Source organism: Tachysurus fulvidraco, chromosome 23 (genome assembly GCF_022655615.1).
Source record: "Tachysurus fulvidraco isolate hzauxx_2018 chromosome 23, HZAU_PFXX_2.0, whole genome shotgun sequence".
NCBI lineage: Eukaryota > Metazoa > Chordata > Actinopteri > Siluriformes > Bagridae > Tachysurus > Tachysurus fulvidraco.
Genome location: NC_062540.1, coordinates 6,166,092 through 6,185,165, shown reverse-complemented (window position 1 = coordinate 6,185,165; position 19,074 = coordinate 6,166,092). Strand labels below are relative to the sequence as shown.

At 38.0% G+C, this 19,074-nt stretch overlaps 1 protein-coding gene across 1 annotated transcript in view; it reads right to left on the bottom strand.

Annotated features, from left to right (window-relative positions):
* Positions 1 to 19,074, bottom strand: part of LOC113641923 (probable phospholipid-transporting ATPase IIA) — a 37,341-nt gene that overhangs the window by 15,639 nt on the left and 2,628 nt on the right. The window contains exons 2-17 of the mRNA XM_027145117.2: positions 18,526 to 18,670; positions 17,268 to 17,381; positions 17,038 to 17,146; positions 15,062 to 15,120; positions 13,404 to 13,455; positions 12,109 to 12,203; positions 11,929 to 12,009; positions 11,753 to 11,828; positions 11,572 to 11,648; positions 10,201 to 10,361; positions 8,922 to 9,064; positions 6,757 to 6,869; positions 5,613 to 5,822; positions 3,270 to 3,431; positions 2,492 to 2,584; positions 1,168 to 1,251 (exon numbers count right to left, since the gene is read on the bottom strand). Of these exons, the coding sequence (XP_027000918.1) occupies positions 1,168 to 1,251; positions 2,492 to 2,584; positions 3,270 to 3,431; positions 5,613 to 5,822; positions 6,757 to 6,869; positions 8,922 to 9,064; positions 10,201 to 10,361; positions 11,572 to 11,648; positions 11,753 to 11,828; positions 11,929 to 12,009; positions 12,109 to 12,203; positions 13,404 to 13,455; positions 15,062 to 15,120; positions 17,038 to 17,146; positions 17,268 to 17,381; positions 18,526 to 18,670 (1,774 nt within the window). The remainder of the gene's footprint in view (positions 1 to 1,167; positions 1,252 to 2,491; positions 2,585 to 3,269; positions 3,432 to 5,612; positions 5,823 to 6,756; positions 6,870 to 8,921; positions 9,065 to 10,200; positions 10,362 to 11,571; positions 11,649 to 11,752; positions 11,829 to 11,928; positions 12,010 to 12,108; positions 12,204 to 13,403; positions 13,456 to 15,061; positions 15,121 to 17,037; positions 17,147 to 17,267; positions 17,382 to 18,525; positions 18,671 to 19,074) is intronic.

The window sequence follows — 19,074 nt, the reverse complement described above, 5'->3', positions numbered from 1 at the left end:
ATCATTCAAGATTCAAGATGTTACTATTACTTACTGACAGAAGCACAAAACATACACAACATGTAGTGACACACAAAATGTCACCTTACATTACCAAATAGTGATTATTTAAAAGCTAGTGATTTGATGCCGGTCGAGTGTAAGAGTGTGAGAAATGGACAAGAATCCATAGCTATAAATAAATACCTCCACAACATGGACAGGATCAGAGTGTTTGTTTTGAAGTTGGCTATGTTATTAATCTTAGCCCACGAATGATCCTATAAATCAAGCAATGTCCATTGGCGTAATACGTAGCTGCCAAATGGCAAATTGCAGCATGGAGGGCGTAGCCCTTAACCAGTGAATGAGATAAAGACAACACAATGTGTGCGTGAGTCACACAGGAACACACTCTCACTTGGTGAGTCACACACACTGAGTCATCGCCGCCCACCAGCTCACACACAATTATATACTCTAGCAGTTAGAAAAGGGGGTTAGGAAGTCTTGTGTGTGTGGGCGGGTATGTGAGTGTGTGTGTGTGTGTGTGTGTGTGTGTGTGTGTGTGTGTGTGTGTGTGTGTGTGTGAAGGCTGAGCAAACCAATACTGTGACATTTTGGGGCAATCCCTATGGAAAACTTGTTGCCGTGTCTCTTGTTTTGAAACTGTTGTTAATGTTGTATGGTTTCTCAGCAACTTGCAACGATATCTAAAGTTAAACCTGCACCTGGATATTTTGGCTAGGAAAATTAAAAAAAGTGAAAGAGAGAGAGAGAGAGAGAGAGAGAGAGAGAGAGAGAGAGAGGGAGAGACAGACAGACCGACAGACAGATGGAGACAGACAGAGGTGGCTGTATTTATAGCATCCATAACTCCTGCTCGAGTGACTCGCTCAAATATTACAAACTCGATGTCTCCCTGATGCGTTTACCAAATGCTCCTTTATGGATTATCTTGGAAATAAACATTTAAGGTCAGCAGAGGTGTGTGTTATTTGAGAGTCAAATCGCTGTCAGTCAACCGTATCAAGCTTCAACAGTCTGAGTGCTCCCTTTGTTTCCTGTAGTGCAACGCTCAATCTGAATTCCATCTGTAATATTATATACTGCAGCATGGAACGTTGTCTTTCATAAGCTACTAATATATCTTTCTCTGTGCCTATAGACGACTTACTAAAATCTCACCTCAAAATCCTGGTACTGCTCCTCTGTCAGAGATTTCTTAGCCACCACGAGGACTCGCAGCCCTTCACGAGCCATGTTCCCACACTGCGAGATGATACAAATGAATAAAAACATGAGACAGTCTCTGACCACCTATAACTCAAACACTGACATTTCTATAGCGTTTCTATAGTAACTCGTTCACAGAGCGTCATGAGGTGGATTTTGCTGACATTTGGTTTTGTGATGACTCTTATATAACATTTACGAAAGAAAGGAGTCTGCAGAGTCAGAGATGTATAACAGTTTATCAGGAGGTAAAATTCTGCTCTACTGGGTTGTGGTCAAGAGGATTGACTTGGCCAGTTTAAAACAGGACACTACCACCACCATGTTTCACAGATGAGCTTATGTGTTATGGATCGTGAGCAGATTCGTTCTTCCTCCACATTTTGGCCTTAACATCACTTTGGTAGAGGTTAATACTGGTTCTAGAACATCTGTAGCTGAACTCTGGACCTCTTTGTGAATTCCAGTCTGGGCTTAAGTTTCTTACTGCTGATGAGTGCTTTGCATCTGGTGGTATGGTCTCTATATTCCTGCTCTCAAAGTCTTCCAGCAGTGGATTGTGATATCTTCACCCCTGCCTTCAGGAGGCTGTTGGTGATGTCACTGGCTATTGTTTTTGGGCTTTTCCTCACAGCTCTCACAATGTTTCTGTCATCAGTTGTTGTTATGTCATGTTCCTTGGCCAACCTGTTAGGTGTCTGTTACTCAGTACACCGGTGTTTTCTTTCCAAATTGCTGTATCAGCAATGCCCAATGCTTGTGTAATGTTGATGATTTATTTCCCTCTTGTCTCAGTCAAAATGGCTTGTTTTTTATCACAGGTGAAACTAAAGGCTCAATCCAAGAGCTATTTATTGTTAAAAAACAATCTAATAATAAACTAATTGTGTTATAATACATTTGCTCACCCTGGGTGGTCTTATACAAAATGTCAAGTCAAATCAAGAAGCTATTATTGTCTTTTCAATCGTATATAGCAGACGTAGTACACGATGTAATGAAACAACGTATCTATAGGACCATGTTGCTACATAAAACAACACAGACCCAAGGACTTAAATTAAGTTGTCCTAGCCACATAAAGTGCATTTTGTGCCACCTAGCGCAAATGTTCTACACAGTAGATGAAGACATCTACAAATATATACCAGGAACATAAAAGATAAAATGCTAATCTTTATTTAATTTTAAACCTTAATGTCTTTTTTTTTTTTAACAATAAAACAAAATGAATTGACCTTGAATCTAATATATTAGCAAGACAAAGTGACAATACCTCCTCTTCCAGCCAGTCGTTGTATTGTACTATTCCGGCCATCACAACATCAGCACCTTTCATATAAAACGTGATGTCTCCAGTAGTCTCATCCTGGAACGAGGGATAAAAAGTGTCCATGATGTTCAACTAAATAACTGGTCATTACCCCTTATAATACTTTACATCATTATTGCTCAATAACAATAATAAAAGCAACATTTTAAACAAGAACGAATGATATTTTATATTTAAAGATTTGGGTTTTGTGTAAAATCTGTTTTTCCATAGCCGAGGCAGTTGCCTTAAGTGTGTAGTTTTTGGCTGCATTCAATAATATTAAAACCGCAATGATAATGATGATATTGATGATGCTACACTATATAAAATAATACATATGTATGAATCTTGTTTCCACTTCACAGCAGTAAAGAGTTATTTTGTGTGTTCTCGAGAATCCTTGGAGGTGTTTGAACGGATATCAAAAGGAAACCCCCGTTAATTTCTAGGTTCCTTAAGTACACTAATATAGGCTCCGGTCCAAGGCAGCAACAATAGTGAGCCTTTCTCAGCTGGAGAGAGTTAGTCATCAGGTTCAGAGGAGGGGAACTGCTTTCTCAGACCACCCCTAGCCAAAACAAATAACTGTGCATCTGTCTTCTTACTGTAGTTCCCAAAAGAAACATGGCAGACGGGTTGTTGTGTGAGTGAGCATCCTGAAAAATATTTAATAGCTGTTGCTTAGCGAGACGTATTATCTACTGCTGTGGAACGACAGGCTGTATTAGGAGATACTTACACGTACGATGATTCCCATGCGCTTGCTCTCATAGGTGAAAGGGAAAATCTGCAGGATGGTGAAATTGAGGATTTGACCACTAGGGGTCCTCAGCTGCATAGAGGACTGATCTCTTCCCACCAGAGTCAGACCAACACTTTCTGTCCACTGGACCAGTGACACCTAGCACATGTGTGAGAGAAAGACAAGGAGAAGCCTTGTTCAACTTTCATTCATTTATTTAATTCATTTAATATTCATTTTATTTAAAATTCAACTTTTAAATAACTAGTGTGTCAGTGCATTTGTCTCTGAAGACTTTGAGGGATCTAGATGTTAGATCTAGGTCTAGATTTTAAATGCTTAGTAATCAGTTAGCAAAATGAACAGATTTAAGGGATATTCTAAGGGGATATTCTTGGGTGATAATGTTTTATGTTTTGCCTTACAATCAAATTAGCCTCAATATTTTTGTCTAAATGTGTCTAGAAGAAATAGAGGTTAATAAAAACAAACAAACAAATAAATAATAATAATTCAAAAAAAAAAAAAAAAAGATCTAGAATAAATAATGGCACAAAATCACTGTATATAAAAACCCAGAAATAAAATCCATAAAATAAATAATCAAGAGATAATTTATTCTCAATTTATCATAAAAAAAATTCTAAATATAAATGAAAATGTATTAATTGTAAATCTAAATTTACTTATTTAAAACAGCATTTAGTGAATCTGGTTTAGAAGAATGCTGAATTAAGTTTTGTCAAGGAAGAAATTAATTTAATCTACAAAACAAAAATATTTGATTAAAAGGGTGAATTTGGAAAAGAAAGAAGAGCTGAGTATAGTCTGATTTTAGTTTGTATATTTTTAGTATTTAGAAAACTTCAGAACTTTAGAAAAGGTTAGTCTACTTTAGAAATATTTTTGAGGTTAAAAAAAAAATACTGAATTAAGATGAATTAAAAAAATTACTGAAAAAATGGCATTTATACCAAATCTTGCTTAGTCGCTGGTGGCATGGAACGTCTTCTATACAGTATAACCCAAAACGGAAAGCCACGGAAATAGAAATCTCCTACATTATGCTGAGATTTAAAAAGTTCTAAACGCCAACGAGTACTTAAGAACATTCCTCACCCAGTATAAATAAACATCACAATCCTTGGTGTGGATTTGTACTGAATGGCCAGCCACAATTGCAGTGTACCAGTAAAGATAAGACAAACCAGATGACATCCATTAGGGTACTGCTGAAGGGGTTTGGGGGAGGAGGGGGATTTCTGGGAGGCAGAAGTTATTGCCCAATAACTTCCAGACCAGAGGTTAGAGAGAGATCAAAAACCTTATTTCTTATGCCCTTTGCAACTAGCTGCTAATGACATATCTCACAGCATCCAGATGGACTAAAGAGAGGCTAAAAGTAAGCAGGCTTCACCGCTAGACCACAGCTACCACATTCACCACAGTCAACAAATGAGGCCTGACCCTACTGCTTTCGTTTTGACCGCTGGCTACGTCATGTTTTGTTTAGTAAAAGCTTACAACATGGCCTAGGTCGCTGCAGTTACCTCTGCATAGGTAAATAAGCCATATCCATTTCCTCACTCTCACAAAACGCATGTGTCTGTAAATTACACGTCACTGTGTATCTTGAGGGATCGGATTTTGGAAATATGACCCAGTCTCTATGTGTCAAATCATGTATAAGTATAAAACTATAAACAATATTGATATTTATAAGCTTGGTCTCCATCTGATATTCAGAATTTCTTTCCCAGCAACAAGAAGCAGACGTATGTGAGGCTTCCTTTAGTCATAGTCTGGTACCACAAACTGTCTTGCTTATAGTGAGAGTGAGTGTGAGTATGAGTGTGTGTGTGTGTGTAGGCCCAGTCTGCGTCACCACTAACCCACACTTCCCTACTGACCTTGACTTTATCCCAATAACCACGAAAGGACACATGTTAAACTGATCAGCAAAGATGTACTCCGTCTTATGAGAAAGTTTTTAGTCTTAGTCAGATTTTTGTTTTTATCTATTAGTACATTTCTTTTGGTTTAAAATCCTTACAAGAACGATTCCAAAGCTACATCCGGATTGCAGTAAACTTGTTTTGTGGCCATTTTGCTCTTTCCGCTGCTCAACAGTATTAAAACAGCAAATATCAAAATGAATGTCACAGTTATAGTTGCAGTGCTGATGGCACCCCAGAATACACCATGCACTTCCACTAGATTTCCACTAGAATGGCCAATAACCATCAGAGTATTCCTGTCTTTATTGCTGTAAACTTTAAGACTTTAAGGTATGCATTGCTGAGCATTCTAACCAAGTTGTGATGTGGACATAACTGTTACCTCGTCTGGGCTGGAGGCTTGATACACCCTGCACGTGTCCTCGTAGTGCTGCTCGGCCTCTGCCTGCTCGGTCACGCCGTTCCCCTCGTACACCGGTGTCACGTTGTGCACCAGGGCGATGGCCTTCACCGCTTCGTGCACTCGACTACTGATTGTCTTCCTCACCTTAGTCGTGACCGGTGCTCTAGATGCCAGCTGGTCGTGTGGAGGCTACAAAAAAATAAATAAATAAAATGAAGAAGGGTATCATTATTATTAGAATGTTAATGTAAAGGAATGTAGGACTGGTTGAGGTTAGAGACAAAAAAAAAAAAAAAAAAAAAAAAAAAAAAAAAAAAAAAACACAACACAGATGAAGATCTGTTATTTAAATAAAGAAAGCAGGTCAAACAATTCAACAAGATAATACACACTGGCAATTGTTCACTGCATCATCATCATCCTCCTCATATAATAATAGTAATAAATTCATAATTAAAAAGATATTTAATGGCAAATTCTATATCCAAACTAAACTTATTCACTGACTAAAATTAATGAGCTCTAACCTTCTTTACTTACCCCACTGACAAAATGATAAAACTGTGTCTCAGCTAAATGTCCTTCTTAAGTCCACAGAGAGGAGTTATAAAAGCTCCCAGATGTATCAGAAAGTTGAAACAATAAGCTTTAGCATTTTTGTGGGCTATTTTTGGGCCGTATATTTAAGGGGTTAATGGCAAAGTTATTAAATTAGCCACTAAGAGGCAGGGAACAAGCAAATCCTGTTTCCTGCTCTAATGACTTCAGATGTCAAAGGGACAAAGCATGTCCTTAAGGGGTTATGAAGCACATGCTGAAGGACTGGCCATATGTGATTCGCTTTCCTATACAATTAACAGCCCTTTTTTGTCATTATGAAAGCTCCTGGCAACTTGAACTTACTGCAACAGATAAATCAACTCTCTATGAGGGCAGATTGAGAACGTGAGCTCAGAAGGATCACTAGAACTCAGGCACATATAAACATTATTTATTCACCTTTAGTTTTTTTTTTTTTCTCTTCTCCAAATGAGTACACTTTATAGCTTTCACCTAATCTGCATTATCCACTACACCAAACTCACCGGGGTTTTCACTTATCTACCTGTTTTTCTTTAGTTACCTGAGTGTAAGCACTGAACACATGACTCTGCACTTCGTCCATGGAATCCATTCCGTATGCCACGGTGCCAAGGTGAAGACGCCTGAACACCATTTCGTTCTGTGTGAGAGTCCCTGCCAAGACAAAACACTCAACTACTGAGAACAGCGGAATGAAATGGCTGCAAAGTTCATAATTCAATTCAATTCACTAATGTACAGATGACGGTTAAACCTGAAGAGCTTTCTGCACTGAAAACTGTGAAAGTCTGAAATATTTTTTACTATATGCTAATAAACAAACAAACAAACAAATAAATAAAACACAAAACAGGATTCCCAAACTGAAACTCCTGGTCACCAGCTCTTGTTTGATGTCTACTGGTTGCCATAGTAACATTTATCAATGTGTAGGATTCTAACTTGACAACAAATCAGTTTCTACTGTATTTATAAAATAAAACGTGGGAGATTTGGTGCTTGTGTATAAAATGTAGCAGTGTGTATATATGCTTCATAGAAGTTAAAGGAGAAGAAGAAGGTGTGTGCTCTTTAGACAAAGAGAAAGAGAGAGAAAGAGAGAGAGACAAAGTAATTAATTCCTTTGCGTAACCTGGAATGAACAAACAACACATTCTTCCACATTTTATCAGAAAACATCACTAACTTTCCATGGAAGAGGAAATTAAAGGTTAAAGAAAATGACAATGGGAAAGTACAATGGACCTAGTCTCCGGGCCCACCATTCCATGCTTCATTTTAGCAAAATCTGAACATAAAATCTAGGTTCAAAAATGCCATAAAAGCTTAGGGTGTGTTTCCTGACACCTCAGCAGATCGCATTCTACTTAACAGTGTTCCACCCGCGCTTAACTCACACTTCCGTTCGATACTTCACAACTCTTTCTTTCCCTTTTCTTAGGAAGCATCTATCATTGTGTCATAAATCAGAAGGGGAGATGTTAACGGGAGGAGACCTAAAAGGTTTGAGTCGGCTTTAAATTGTAATAAGTGACACGTCTTTGCCGAGAGCGCACCACCTAAGCTCCACTGAGGAGATCTGAACTAACCCTGAGCTACCGTCTACTGTCCTTATAAGTCACTTCAATGCTATCGGCTTTCACACCACACCGTGACTGCTCTGATTTCAGTCACGTACTGTAAATGGGACGCTCTTAAGTAGTCGCTGGATTATAAAGCATAAATCTAGCTTCAAAACCAGCAGCATTTTTTCCTACTTGCTTTAAGATTTGAATATATTATACAGTGCTTTAAGCTTCGCCATTAACGATAACATATTTGACACAATTAAGGGCAAAACTCTGATACTACATGCTTACACTACTAATGCAAATGATGTTAGAATCTTTTTGTTTTTAGCCAGTCTTTTAGTTTAAAATGATTGGAAAGAATGTTTCCTAACACCAGGCTTTTACAACATTCAGAACTGAACTGTTAGCGAACACGGATGTTGTGTGGACAGCGTAAAGATGTGTGGGATTGCAGAAGATAGTACCACTTAGCAAAGTCTCACTTGTGGACCACAGATACACAGATATAGAAAATAAATTATTTATAAATCACAGTCTCTGGTTCCCTGTGGAGTCTGGCTCCCTTTAAGGTTTCTTCCTAATATTGTCTCAGGGAGTTTTTCCTATTTATTTATTTCTGTATGTACAGGATGTTCAGGATGTACCCTGCCTTGTCTCCTGGGATAGGCTCCAGGTTCCGCATGACCCATTTGGATAAGCGGGGTAGAGAGTTGATGGAAAGATGGAAGCCCAGGGTAAAGCAGAGTTTCTGTTCCAGCAGAAAACCCGATTGGGTTAAATTCCTGTCAGGTAAGAAGTCTACAATGTGCAAAGGTTCAACTGTTAACTCTCTCAACAAGCCTTTACTAAATGTAGTCTCAGATTCCTGTACTTGGCTGGCAGACATAGAACCTGCTGGGATCTGCTGTTGTATTGCCTTCACCTCAAGGCTTGATGTGTGTTTTTAGGTGCTTTTCTCCTCACCACAGATGTAACGAGTAGTTAATTGAGTTATTTGAGAATCTGGCAATTGACTGATCTCTCATTAAACAAGCTGTTGCTGAACAAAGTACTCGTGTGCAGTCGTCATCTTACCGGTTTTATAATCTACTGCAAACAGAAAACTGAAAATCCAAACTCCAAATCTTTTTCCTACCTGTCTTATCTGTGAGGAGATACGAGATTCGTCCAAGCTGCTCTGGGATGGTGCTGGCGCGAACCACAGTTCCAGGGATTTTTGAATCTTTCTTGATCATCCAGCTGAACACCATCTTGCCCATGTCCAGGTTCACACGCAAACTGAGAAGCAGATGCCGTGGAACATTTTTTTATGGAAGACGCTAGTGCTGGAATTTGCTGTACTATTTCCTAAACAGTGCTAACGTACAATGACAATGTACAAGAACATTATCATAAAAGCGATGAATATGAGTCTGCTTTAATGTGTTAGCCTGTACAATATTAAAATATTCATATCATGTTTAAGTTATGTATCTTTGTTATTTAACGGTGAACTGCACATGCTAGTCAGTAGGGTTGCAGAATTCCAGGAATTTTCAAGGCTGGAAACTTATTAATTAACGTGAATATATGGGAATAAACTGTGAATTTAAAAAAAAAAAATGCAGAGTTGCCTATAACAAGGAACTTAAATGTAGTTAAAAAATATTGCAGCATAATTTTGTTTAAAACAACAAGATTAAATGCAATTTAAGATGAATTTGTACCCTGCGTTCCTCAGTCACTCGCACACAGCACACTGCTTACTGGAGGGCCATTGAGGCCAAACCCCCTGCATGTACTTGCATTCTTCCATAACATGCACAGTAACACTTTAGGGAGGTTTCACCTCCATTTTCCAGGCCTTGACTACCACAGAAGCAGAGACCTAATAAGCTTGAGAAAAAGCTTAATTTTACATTTTGCTTCATTTAAGCTTCATTTTACATTTTGATTTTTTTAGAAGGGCAAGGGTGGGGGATGCTTTCATTTTACAGCAATCATAGGGAAATATGTTTATTACAATTATTAAGTTTATTATGTTTATTACAAGCATAATAATGTTTATTATGCTTTTGTGTTACTCAATGAAAGAATCAGTTAAAGTTCTACTTACAATTAAATCAGTCAAGATGTCATTTTTACAATTTGTATTACCCTGCATGTATGTCTGCTTATGACCAAACTAAATGTTTATTTATGTTTGTATATGATATAGTTTATATACATTTCCCTATATTTCCAAATAATTCCCATAAATTCCTGTAAATTTCTGTAAAGTTTCCAATTTTGAATATTCCCAAAATTCCCCAGATTAAGTTCACGCGGAAAGTTTCCAGAAATTTACCGGAAACTTTCCGCCCCTTTGCAACCCTATTAGTCAGTCATGTTAGTGTATACTGAGAAACTATGGCAGTTAGAAAATAAGGTCTCACCTGATGGGAACTATGTTGGAAAAGAGCAACAGGAAGCGGAAGATCTGAAGGTACCAGCGGCCAGCGAAGTGTTGCAGGGCCACCATGACCAGAGAAACCACCACCAGGGCTCCGAACAGAATCTTGGTTAAGCAGTTTACCTCCAAGTCAAAAAGCCCAATCTACAGCACCAAATGAATAATATTCACACGTGTTTAAATAAAAAGCATGACTTCCAAAGTGCCACTTTTACATTACAACATCACAATTAATAAACTGAATTTATTCCGTATAAATATTTTATTTAAATTATAATAAATCTATAACAGACGTTTGTTATAACATGACTTCTGTGTCAGATTATATGATAACAATCCTCAACTTCTGTCTGATGAATCTGAAACTTCTGACCAATTGAGATTAGACAATTCAATATCCCTGTTGTATACATTTTATTATCATTATTATTAGGAGCCAAGCACTGTTTGTATTTTATCATTTTCTTTTTCTTTTCTTCTTCTTCGCTAGTGTGTCTGTGGTAGGCTATACAACCATCTGGAACATAGATGTGAAATTCAGCACACTGATATTGGAAAGTCTAGAAAACCTTCTGCCCACATTTGGACCAAGTGCTGCAAATACTCTAGCGCCACCATCGGGTCTAATTTAGAAGTGTGTCGATGGTCATAACTTTTGACCCGTGTGGCCAAAATTTCACTCTGATGCAAATTTCTGTCAAATTAGATTTTCTTTCTCGGATTTTGTCAGATACAAGACAGATGTATGTTTGGTGCAGATTCTTGGACAAAAAGGGGAAAAATGGCACAGACTGAAATACATAAATTAAATACATAAACAGCATAAGCATATTTAAATTTCAGGACGAAAAAGATTTTCAAGTCAGAGCAGCAGCGATCACAACCATAGGCCAAAGTGCTGAATACACCATAAGTCTTTGTCACATATACAGTGAAATTCTTTCTTCGCATATCCCAACTTGGGGTCAGAGTGCAAGGGCAGCCATGATACATCACCCCTGAAGCAGAGAGGGTTAAGGGCCTTGCTCAAGGACCCAACAGTGGCAGCTTGGCAGTTCTGGGGCTTAAACCCTGATCCTCCGGTCAACAACCCAGAGCCTTAACCGCTTGAGCCACCACTTCCCCATCATATCGCAACATCACAGATAAGAGAATTCTACCAATGTCCGTAATCGAATCATACACATCATGAGCAAAACTGCAAATCACTCATGAATCCTGTTACCAGAATTCGTGTGGCTCACAGAGTCTGGGTGTTTAGCCCCTGAAAATTTTATTACTTTAATTACTGTTATTATTGCTGTTGTTATTGCTTATTTTTATACATTCTAAAAAATACTAGAGTAAACAATACCTTATTTCTTGGATTGGACGTGTTCATAACACTGCGAAGTTCTTTGCCGGTATAAATCACAACCCCTATCACTGTACCTGTAGTTGCAGACAGAGAAGCAGTGGTAATGTGCTTAAATTCTAAGACATGATGGAAAGGTTCCCACTTGAACATGCTGAAAGGGTGTAACAGCTTCACTTACCTGAGGCAACAACAGTGCTGGCCCACAGGGTATTCTCAATACTCAGGCTCTCGTTGACTGGAGGGTCTCCGTCCTCCTAAAAGCAGCGATTGTGACAGCATTCTGGTGAGTTTATGTGATTTCATTTAACATTTAGAAAGCGCTGCCTCACATGTCAGCACGTCAGCAGCACTCACCCTGGTAAAGGTACCGATGAAGTTATGGATGTCGATATTGGGTTCCTCAGCATACACAAACGACCTGATCTGTAATAGGTCCTAGAAGCAAGCGTGTGGCATGGGTTTAATGCTGCTTCTCATATTCAAGCTCTTTTGAAGCTTATTCAAGAAGTCTATAAAATGTAGTGCAAAACTCACTGCTGCGGTCGGGAGTCTTTGAGTGCAGGCCACCGGGAGGCGCAGTTTCCAGTCTGTTTCTCCATCCAGCTGGTCAGTCCTCAGGAAGCAAGAGCCTTGAGAAGAACAGAAAGATTAGAGATGGACTTACAGAAGTATTAAAAGTGTACCATTCCTTCAGTACATGGGATTAAATTCTAGAGCTTCTCTGGGCTCACATGAAGCGTGTAGATTGCATTAAAACTGTTAAATTGCATTGTTAGCCTCTAGAGGGCACTGTGGCACATTTTTTGTCCTACATTTGTCCTACCAAAGCCATGGGAATCTTTGTGTATTTTACAGATTTTATGTAATAAGTATACATATATAACACACCTCATCCTTCTCCTCCACATCATCATATATTTTGATCCACGTTATTAAAAGTTATATATATATATATATATATATATATATATATATATATATATATATATATATATATATATATATATATATATAAAAATTGGTTGAAACTAGAGTTTGGTTTATGTGCAAGATTTTCACCTCCCTGCCCCCATTTTAAAAGATGTGTCATCCTGCTGGGGCTGTGGAACCCTAGGCTCTTTATAATTGACCTAATGGTCTACATCTGCAGGGCAGATAACAATGTAACCCCTTCCCGTAAAACCAACACATCAAGCAGGCATGCTTCAACCCCCATCTTTAAAGAAACCCTTCAGATTTCATTCATGACTCTCTGCAAAACTATTCAGGATTGTATTTGACTAGAAAAAAAAAATTGCTATTTCTCTTCAGACATATTAAACATTTCTTTTTTTTTTTCTTTTTCAAACCCAGACAGTTTTCCCAGATGACCTTGCAGTTGAACTTTTGAGAAATAACAACACTCTGCCTAGCACGCAACAAATTTCAATCTCTTGGTCATTTGTTTATTCAGATGATACTCTGTCCTTCTGCCCTTTGCATTTGTTTGTTTTGTGTATTCCTTCGATTTTCTGTGTTGCTTTGCATGTCTTGATTTTCCTCGCCAACTGCCTTTGCCATTTGAAAGACAAAAAGAAATCTCAGTCAAGATGACATTTGATTATTCCATGCCATAACAACCTGAGCAGGCAAAAGCATTTTTAGACCAAGATACAAAAACCATAGCGCGACACAGTCACGCCATCACTTCCCACAAGACAGAGAGGTTTCGGACGCAAAATGTCTGCGTGTCCGTGTTTCAAACTAAAGCCTTCGCCTAATTTCAACCCTTCTTGGCCCTTCCCCTTCCTTTCTGATGGAAAGACTGGGATGAGGTGACGGATGTTTACCGTTCCTTTCAGATGTCCGTAAGAAGATCATGTCAGCGGGAACACGTTGGTTCTAGAGTGGAGAGGGAAAGAATGGGCGAGCGATGGTTAGAAAAAGAGACATGACAACCTACTACAGTATCTTTTACACTAGTCCGAGTAACTCGTCCTATTTCATCCTCATTACATCCACTGGCTCTGTTCATTATGAGTCCTACAGGAAATTATTCACTGCCTTGACTGTTACTTAAAGTCCATCAAAGCTGCAGAAGTCTCAAAACACATGACATGACATGACATGACATGACATGACATGACACACAAAACACCAGCTGAGTGTTGTCCAGTTGTCCATTTCATTAGCTGCCTGGAAATATGCTAACTATGCTAAAAAGTGCTAAAATGTAAGCGCATGCTAGTTTGTTACACTGAGGGGAACAAAGTCAAACGTGTTCAGATTCAAGAAGTTATTAAGAAATAAGTATTAAGTACGGTTTACGTAGAAAACAACTGAATATGATTTCACTGCATAGACTAAACTCAATTTATTCTAAACTTCATTTAAACAGATTTTTAATGACTAGAATGAATGATAAAGCGTGAGTGCGATCAGTTCGTGTAGTGTTAATGTAAACCAGACACACTGTGAAGTCTCAGGAGTGTGTTAGCACTGATGGGATAACCGTAATATATTAAAAGGAAATTAACCCTTGCACGGTCATCTAGAATAGGGCTGATAGGAAAGTTGCAAATCCGTTTCAGCTCAGGCGTAGGCTTGGTAGGCTTGGACTTTCGCACACTCAAATCAAATCATCATGTGGAACCGATGTAGGCTTTTTTATTATGAAGCAAGTACTGTAACAGAGTCTATATAATCACTGTAGATTAGACTTATCTTAAAGATATTAGATGTATCTCTAATGCGGGACATTAAATTATATTGGATTGCAACAAAAAGCCAACAAGTTGTTCAGATATTAGATTAGATATCATTTAACTAGATATTCTGTGTTGTTATTTGCAGCTCTATCATCCTGGGGGAACGCTGTTTCATTTCACTTGTGTACTGCATCAGCTATATATGATTGAAATGACAATAAAAGCTTCTTGACTTGACTTGAACTCTTTCAGTAGAAAACTGTGCTAACTGAACACGAATGTCTTCAGTCAGGATGCCGGAAGAACAAATTCTGCCATGTCTTCGGACTTTATATACCTGGCAACCAAATCTTCTTACACCGAGCTCCGGAGCGCACGACAAAAAAGGCAACTGCTTAACAAAAGGTGACACAAAATACCACAGAGGACTTACAAAGGATTACTAATAAAGTAACCGTTGGCCCCAGGCTACATGATTTAGTCTCTCAATGGACTCATTAAAGACAATTATGCTATGGCTGAAGACGGTATATTCTTACCTGAACATCGATCGAGGATATAACAGTGCGTTGGCATTAAATATTTAAACTGATATTTAAAGACTTTGGAACGAATCATTATTTTAACTTTACTAATAAAAATGTAAAAAATAAATAAATAAATAACCATAATGTTTGGCTTAAGGGTCAAGTTACAAATCTTGAAAGGAGGGAAAACAGCTCAGGCATTCATTAGGATAAGATGCCCTTAGTCACCAGATCTCAAAGCTTTACAAAGACAGGGCTGATTAACACACCAACCTTTTCAACGATGATAAGATCTCCGACTTGGATGCTACTACTTTTCACCTTCATGGTCCCTGGTAGGAAAAAAGAAAAAAGAAAAAAAAAAAAAGGGAAGAATTTGCAAAGGGAACAAACTCCTTAATTCACTTAGACAGAGATTTCCATATTTCCGTAGACATGTCTTACTTATATTTTAGCCAATTATTTGATGCTATTTAAGTGACAAAAACTTTAACATATGGATATTCATGGGACCATATTCAGTTTCACTTGAAGAGTTTGTCTTGAGGTTTCCCAGACCTCGAGGTTTCCATTTACTTCTCAACAATACCCTCTTATGAGTCTTTACAAGAGCTCTGGTAGTGGGCAAAACGCGCTCTCGTTCCACTCCCAATTAATGGCGAAAATTGTTTGGAAAAGGTCAGAGACCTATAACCTGTGTAGGGACCTCATACAGAGCATATGCAAAACATTAGCATGTACACATATACAGGTTATATGCACCGAGGGGATCAAAAAGGTCATTGTATTCTAGCGTGATGCGTAAAATCGGAGTGAAAAAGTGTGTAAAGTGATTTGAATTTTATAGTAATATGTGTTTTAAAAAAAAAAAAAAAAAAAATGCTCTGTTTAAACATTTACCAGGAAAAAAAGGGCCAGATCTCAGAACTCAAAAACAGGAACATGAAGTAAATTTTTTGATTTTTCTTCCTCACTACCCTGAATGAGGTAGGTTTTTTCCACTTCATATGACACCCGTCTAAGCCATACTTCCAACTGGACTATTTGAAGTAGGACATTAGGCGTTTCTGTATTTATGTATGTGTTTAAAACTATTCTGCAGATGATGTTGCAATGAAACGCAACAGGGGTTTTCTGTTATTGGGAAATAGTCAATAACTGTGTGGTGTGATGCAAAGTCCTTAAATTGTTTTCTAAAAAAATTGTTTTTCAATTGTTTGTCATGTCGGCGTAAACTTCTCTGTTCTGAAGCCTCCTTAGCGTAGGAAAGCTTAAAAGGACAGATTTTGAAAAGGGAACCTTATCAGGGAGTTCAGCATGCGATTACAGTAAGAAAGTGAATCAAAACTTCAGACGAATCAGAATCGAGTGTTCAACAACACTGTGATGGTATGAAGGTCTACTTGAGCAAACACTTCTGTGTTATATTTATTATGATTCCTATATTGATGGTTCATTCGCTACAGCAGGAAAGGAATTTTTCCGGAAAAGTCCGGGTCTGCAAAAGTTCCCAGACAGGAATGTCAGTGAGGAGAATCAGAGAAATAAGATAGAGAAAGGATTTAAACTAAGCTGTTCTGGTGTGAAATGTCTGCTAAAGGCCTACATATGAGCGAAAACAGTCGCAACGTGGGTTTGCTATCCGTCGTCTACTGACATCTCTCTAAACGTGTTAAAGGTGTGTTAAGAGCCCGTTAGACTACTGTTAATAAAACTCCTGTTGGTTTATAAGACCAAAAGATCACTGAGCGTCACCTGATGTGATATCAATCTCACAGAAACATCCAGAAACAACGCTGTTTCCTCTGCTGTTATACTAAATGTCACAGAAGAGATGGGAAAAATACAATCTTTCAGGATTGTTTTGTCCTTCTTTTATCTGCCACATCATTTTACATTTAACCAGAGCGATTTTATACAACTGAGCAATTGAGGGTTGTGCCAGCTTGGGGGTCATGGGACTCGAACTCACAACCTTCCCGTCAGTAATCCAACACCGTTCTCATTAGAAACGTCACGTATGCTTACAGCATGTAAAAGTCAGTCTGTATTCGAGATGGAAAAAATCTCACCAATAACATAGCGATGCCGATGTTTTCTAGACAGCTGTTTAGTATACACTGTGTAATGTCTACACACACCCTCACATGCTTCTACATGTCCGTTCACAACAACTAAACTGTTCTCTTTGACAAATACTGCTAGCCCTCTTCCAGCCGCATGCCGTTCCAGTGAAAACAAAAGCTTACCTCTTGTACAGAGCTTGCTGTAAATCTGTGAATTGACCTCTTTGTCCCGCACATAACATCGAATTTCTTCCACTGCTTCTCTCACTATGGTGATGATCAAAACAAAGCCCTGTACCAAGCAAACAAACAGACAAAAAAAAGATATGTATTAAAAGGCTGCAAATATTTCACACAAACAAAGAAATAACTAAATGAATGAATAAATACAGGCAGAAACGGCCTCGACTCACCAGTGGAACCCAGTACGTATAGAGAGCCCCGAGTCGGAGCTCATTCACGAACTGAGAGCAGGCCAGCAGCAGGAAGTACAGATTAAAGAAGTATTTGAACTGATTAAACAGCACCTGCAATAACGGGTCATTGTTTAGATATTTTTTAAGAATACAAACAAACAACTAGTAAAACATACGATAATCATAAAAAAATATATTATATAATAAACATTTGAATATAATATAATAATCTAATCTATTAATTATAATATAATATCATTTGAATAATATAAATATAATATATATACAAATATTTATATAAATTTAAGTATAAATTATACATTATATTTATATAAATAATATAATATATAATATAATAATTAAAAAACCTACGAAAAAAATATAATCATGTTAATGAACTGAAGTGCTGATAGAACTCGCAGGCCACTTTAATAGGAACACCTTTACACCTGCTCATTGATGGAATTATCCAATCAGACAATCATGTCGCAGCAGTGAAGCGCTTTAAATCATGCCGATGACGTTCACGCCAAACATCAGAAAGGAGGGAAAATGTGACCTTGGTGACTTTTGACCACCTTTGTGAAAATGGTACAACAAACTGACCGAAAGGCTATTACAGTAACTCATATAACTGCCCTCTACGGCTTTAGTGAGCATAAAAGCATATTAGAAAGCACCGCATGCCACATTTTGAGGTGAAAGGGCTATAGTAGAAGTCCACATCCGGGTTGAGCATCTGACAGCAATGTACAGGAACAGGAAATTCAAAAGGTTCCTTCTGACTAGATTCAGTAAGAGCAGGTGTGCATGTGTTCCTTATAAAGTGGCCATATAAAAAGAAACATCAGAATAAATAAATCCTAGACTTTGACATTTACATCAAACATTACATTAAACATGAAATATTCTTGTGTTTATGTTTTCTTTCTTTCTATTCAATGGCGGCTAAAAGAGTTCGCTCAAGCTTACACAGGAGATTTCAATCTCATAAAGTCTTAGAATAAGATTTAAATGGCTGCGCAATATTCAGTCACAGATTTATGCTTACATCCAGAAGAACTATAGGTAATCTACGTTGATTTGCCATGCAAATTTCCTTTAAACAAAAATCGGAGCCTGAGTAAGAAAATCACTGAAGATTAGATGGGTTGAGGAAAATATGGAAAACATATTGTGTGACTCGCCTGTTGTAATTTGTTGCAAAAGACAAAGAACATAAGCTGGACTCTTGAGGGAACATTGTGTGTCTTACCCCAGGAAGAAAGGTGAAGAAATTATATTTTTGGTTATTGATGACGTTCTTCGGGTATCGCTGTTCCCTCTTCTCAGGGTGGCCTAGCCAAACTGTCCGAGGGCGAAACTCCCCTGCTCCACAGCACCTTGACCAAGGGCAGCACCTGAAAAACATGCATCCGTTTATTTCCCTCTTTTTTATTGTTTCATTTTGTTTTATTTCCTATTTCATTCGTCGCACCACAAAATTACATTTACAGTCGAAGATTCGCCTTCGTCTGTGCCCATATGAAGGGCGCTAAATTCTATTTTATTTCTATTGCAGACGCACTCCCTAGATCTTCCACAAATATAGTGACTACTAAAGTGGCAAAGTCATTTACATAAGTGTGAGTTTTGAATCAGGTTTGAATATTCTCTTCCTTTGTTCCTTTATGAAGTGCACATAGCTGGAAAAGTTGTTGTCGTGTTCTCTGCATAAACGTTTTGGCAACGTGAATAAAACGTGAATAAACAGAATACATAACATTTCCATTTTCAGAGAAGTGCTGTGGCTTCATCTGTTCTC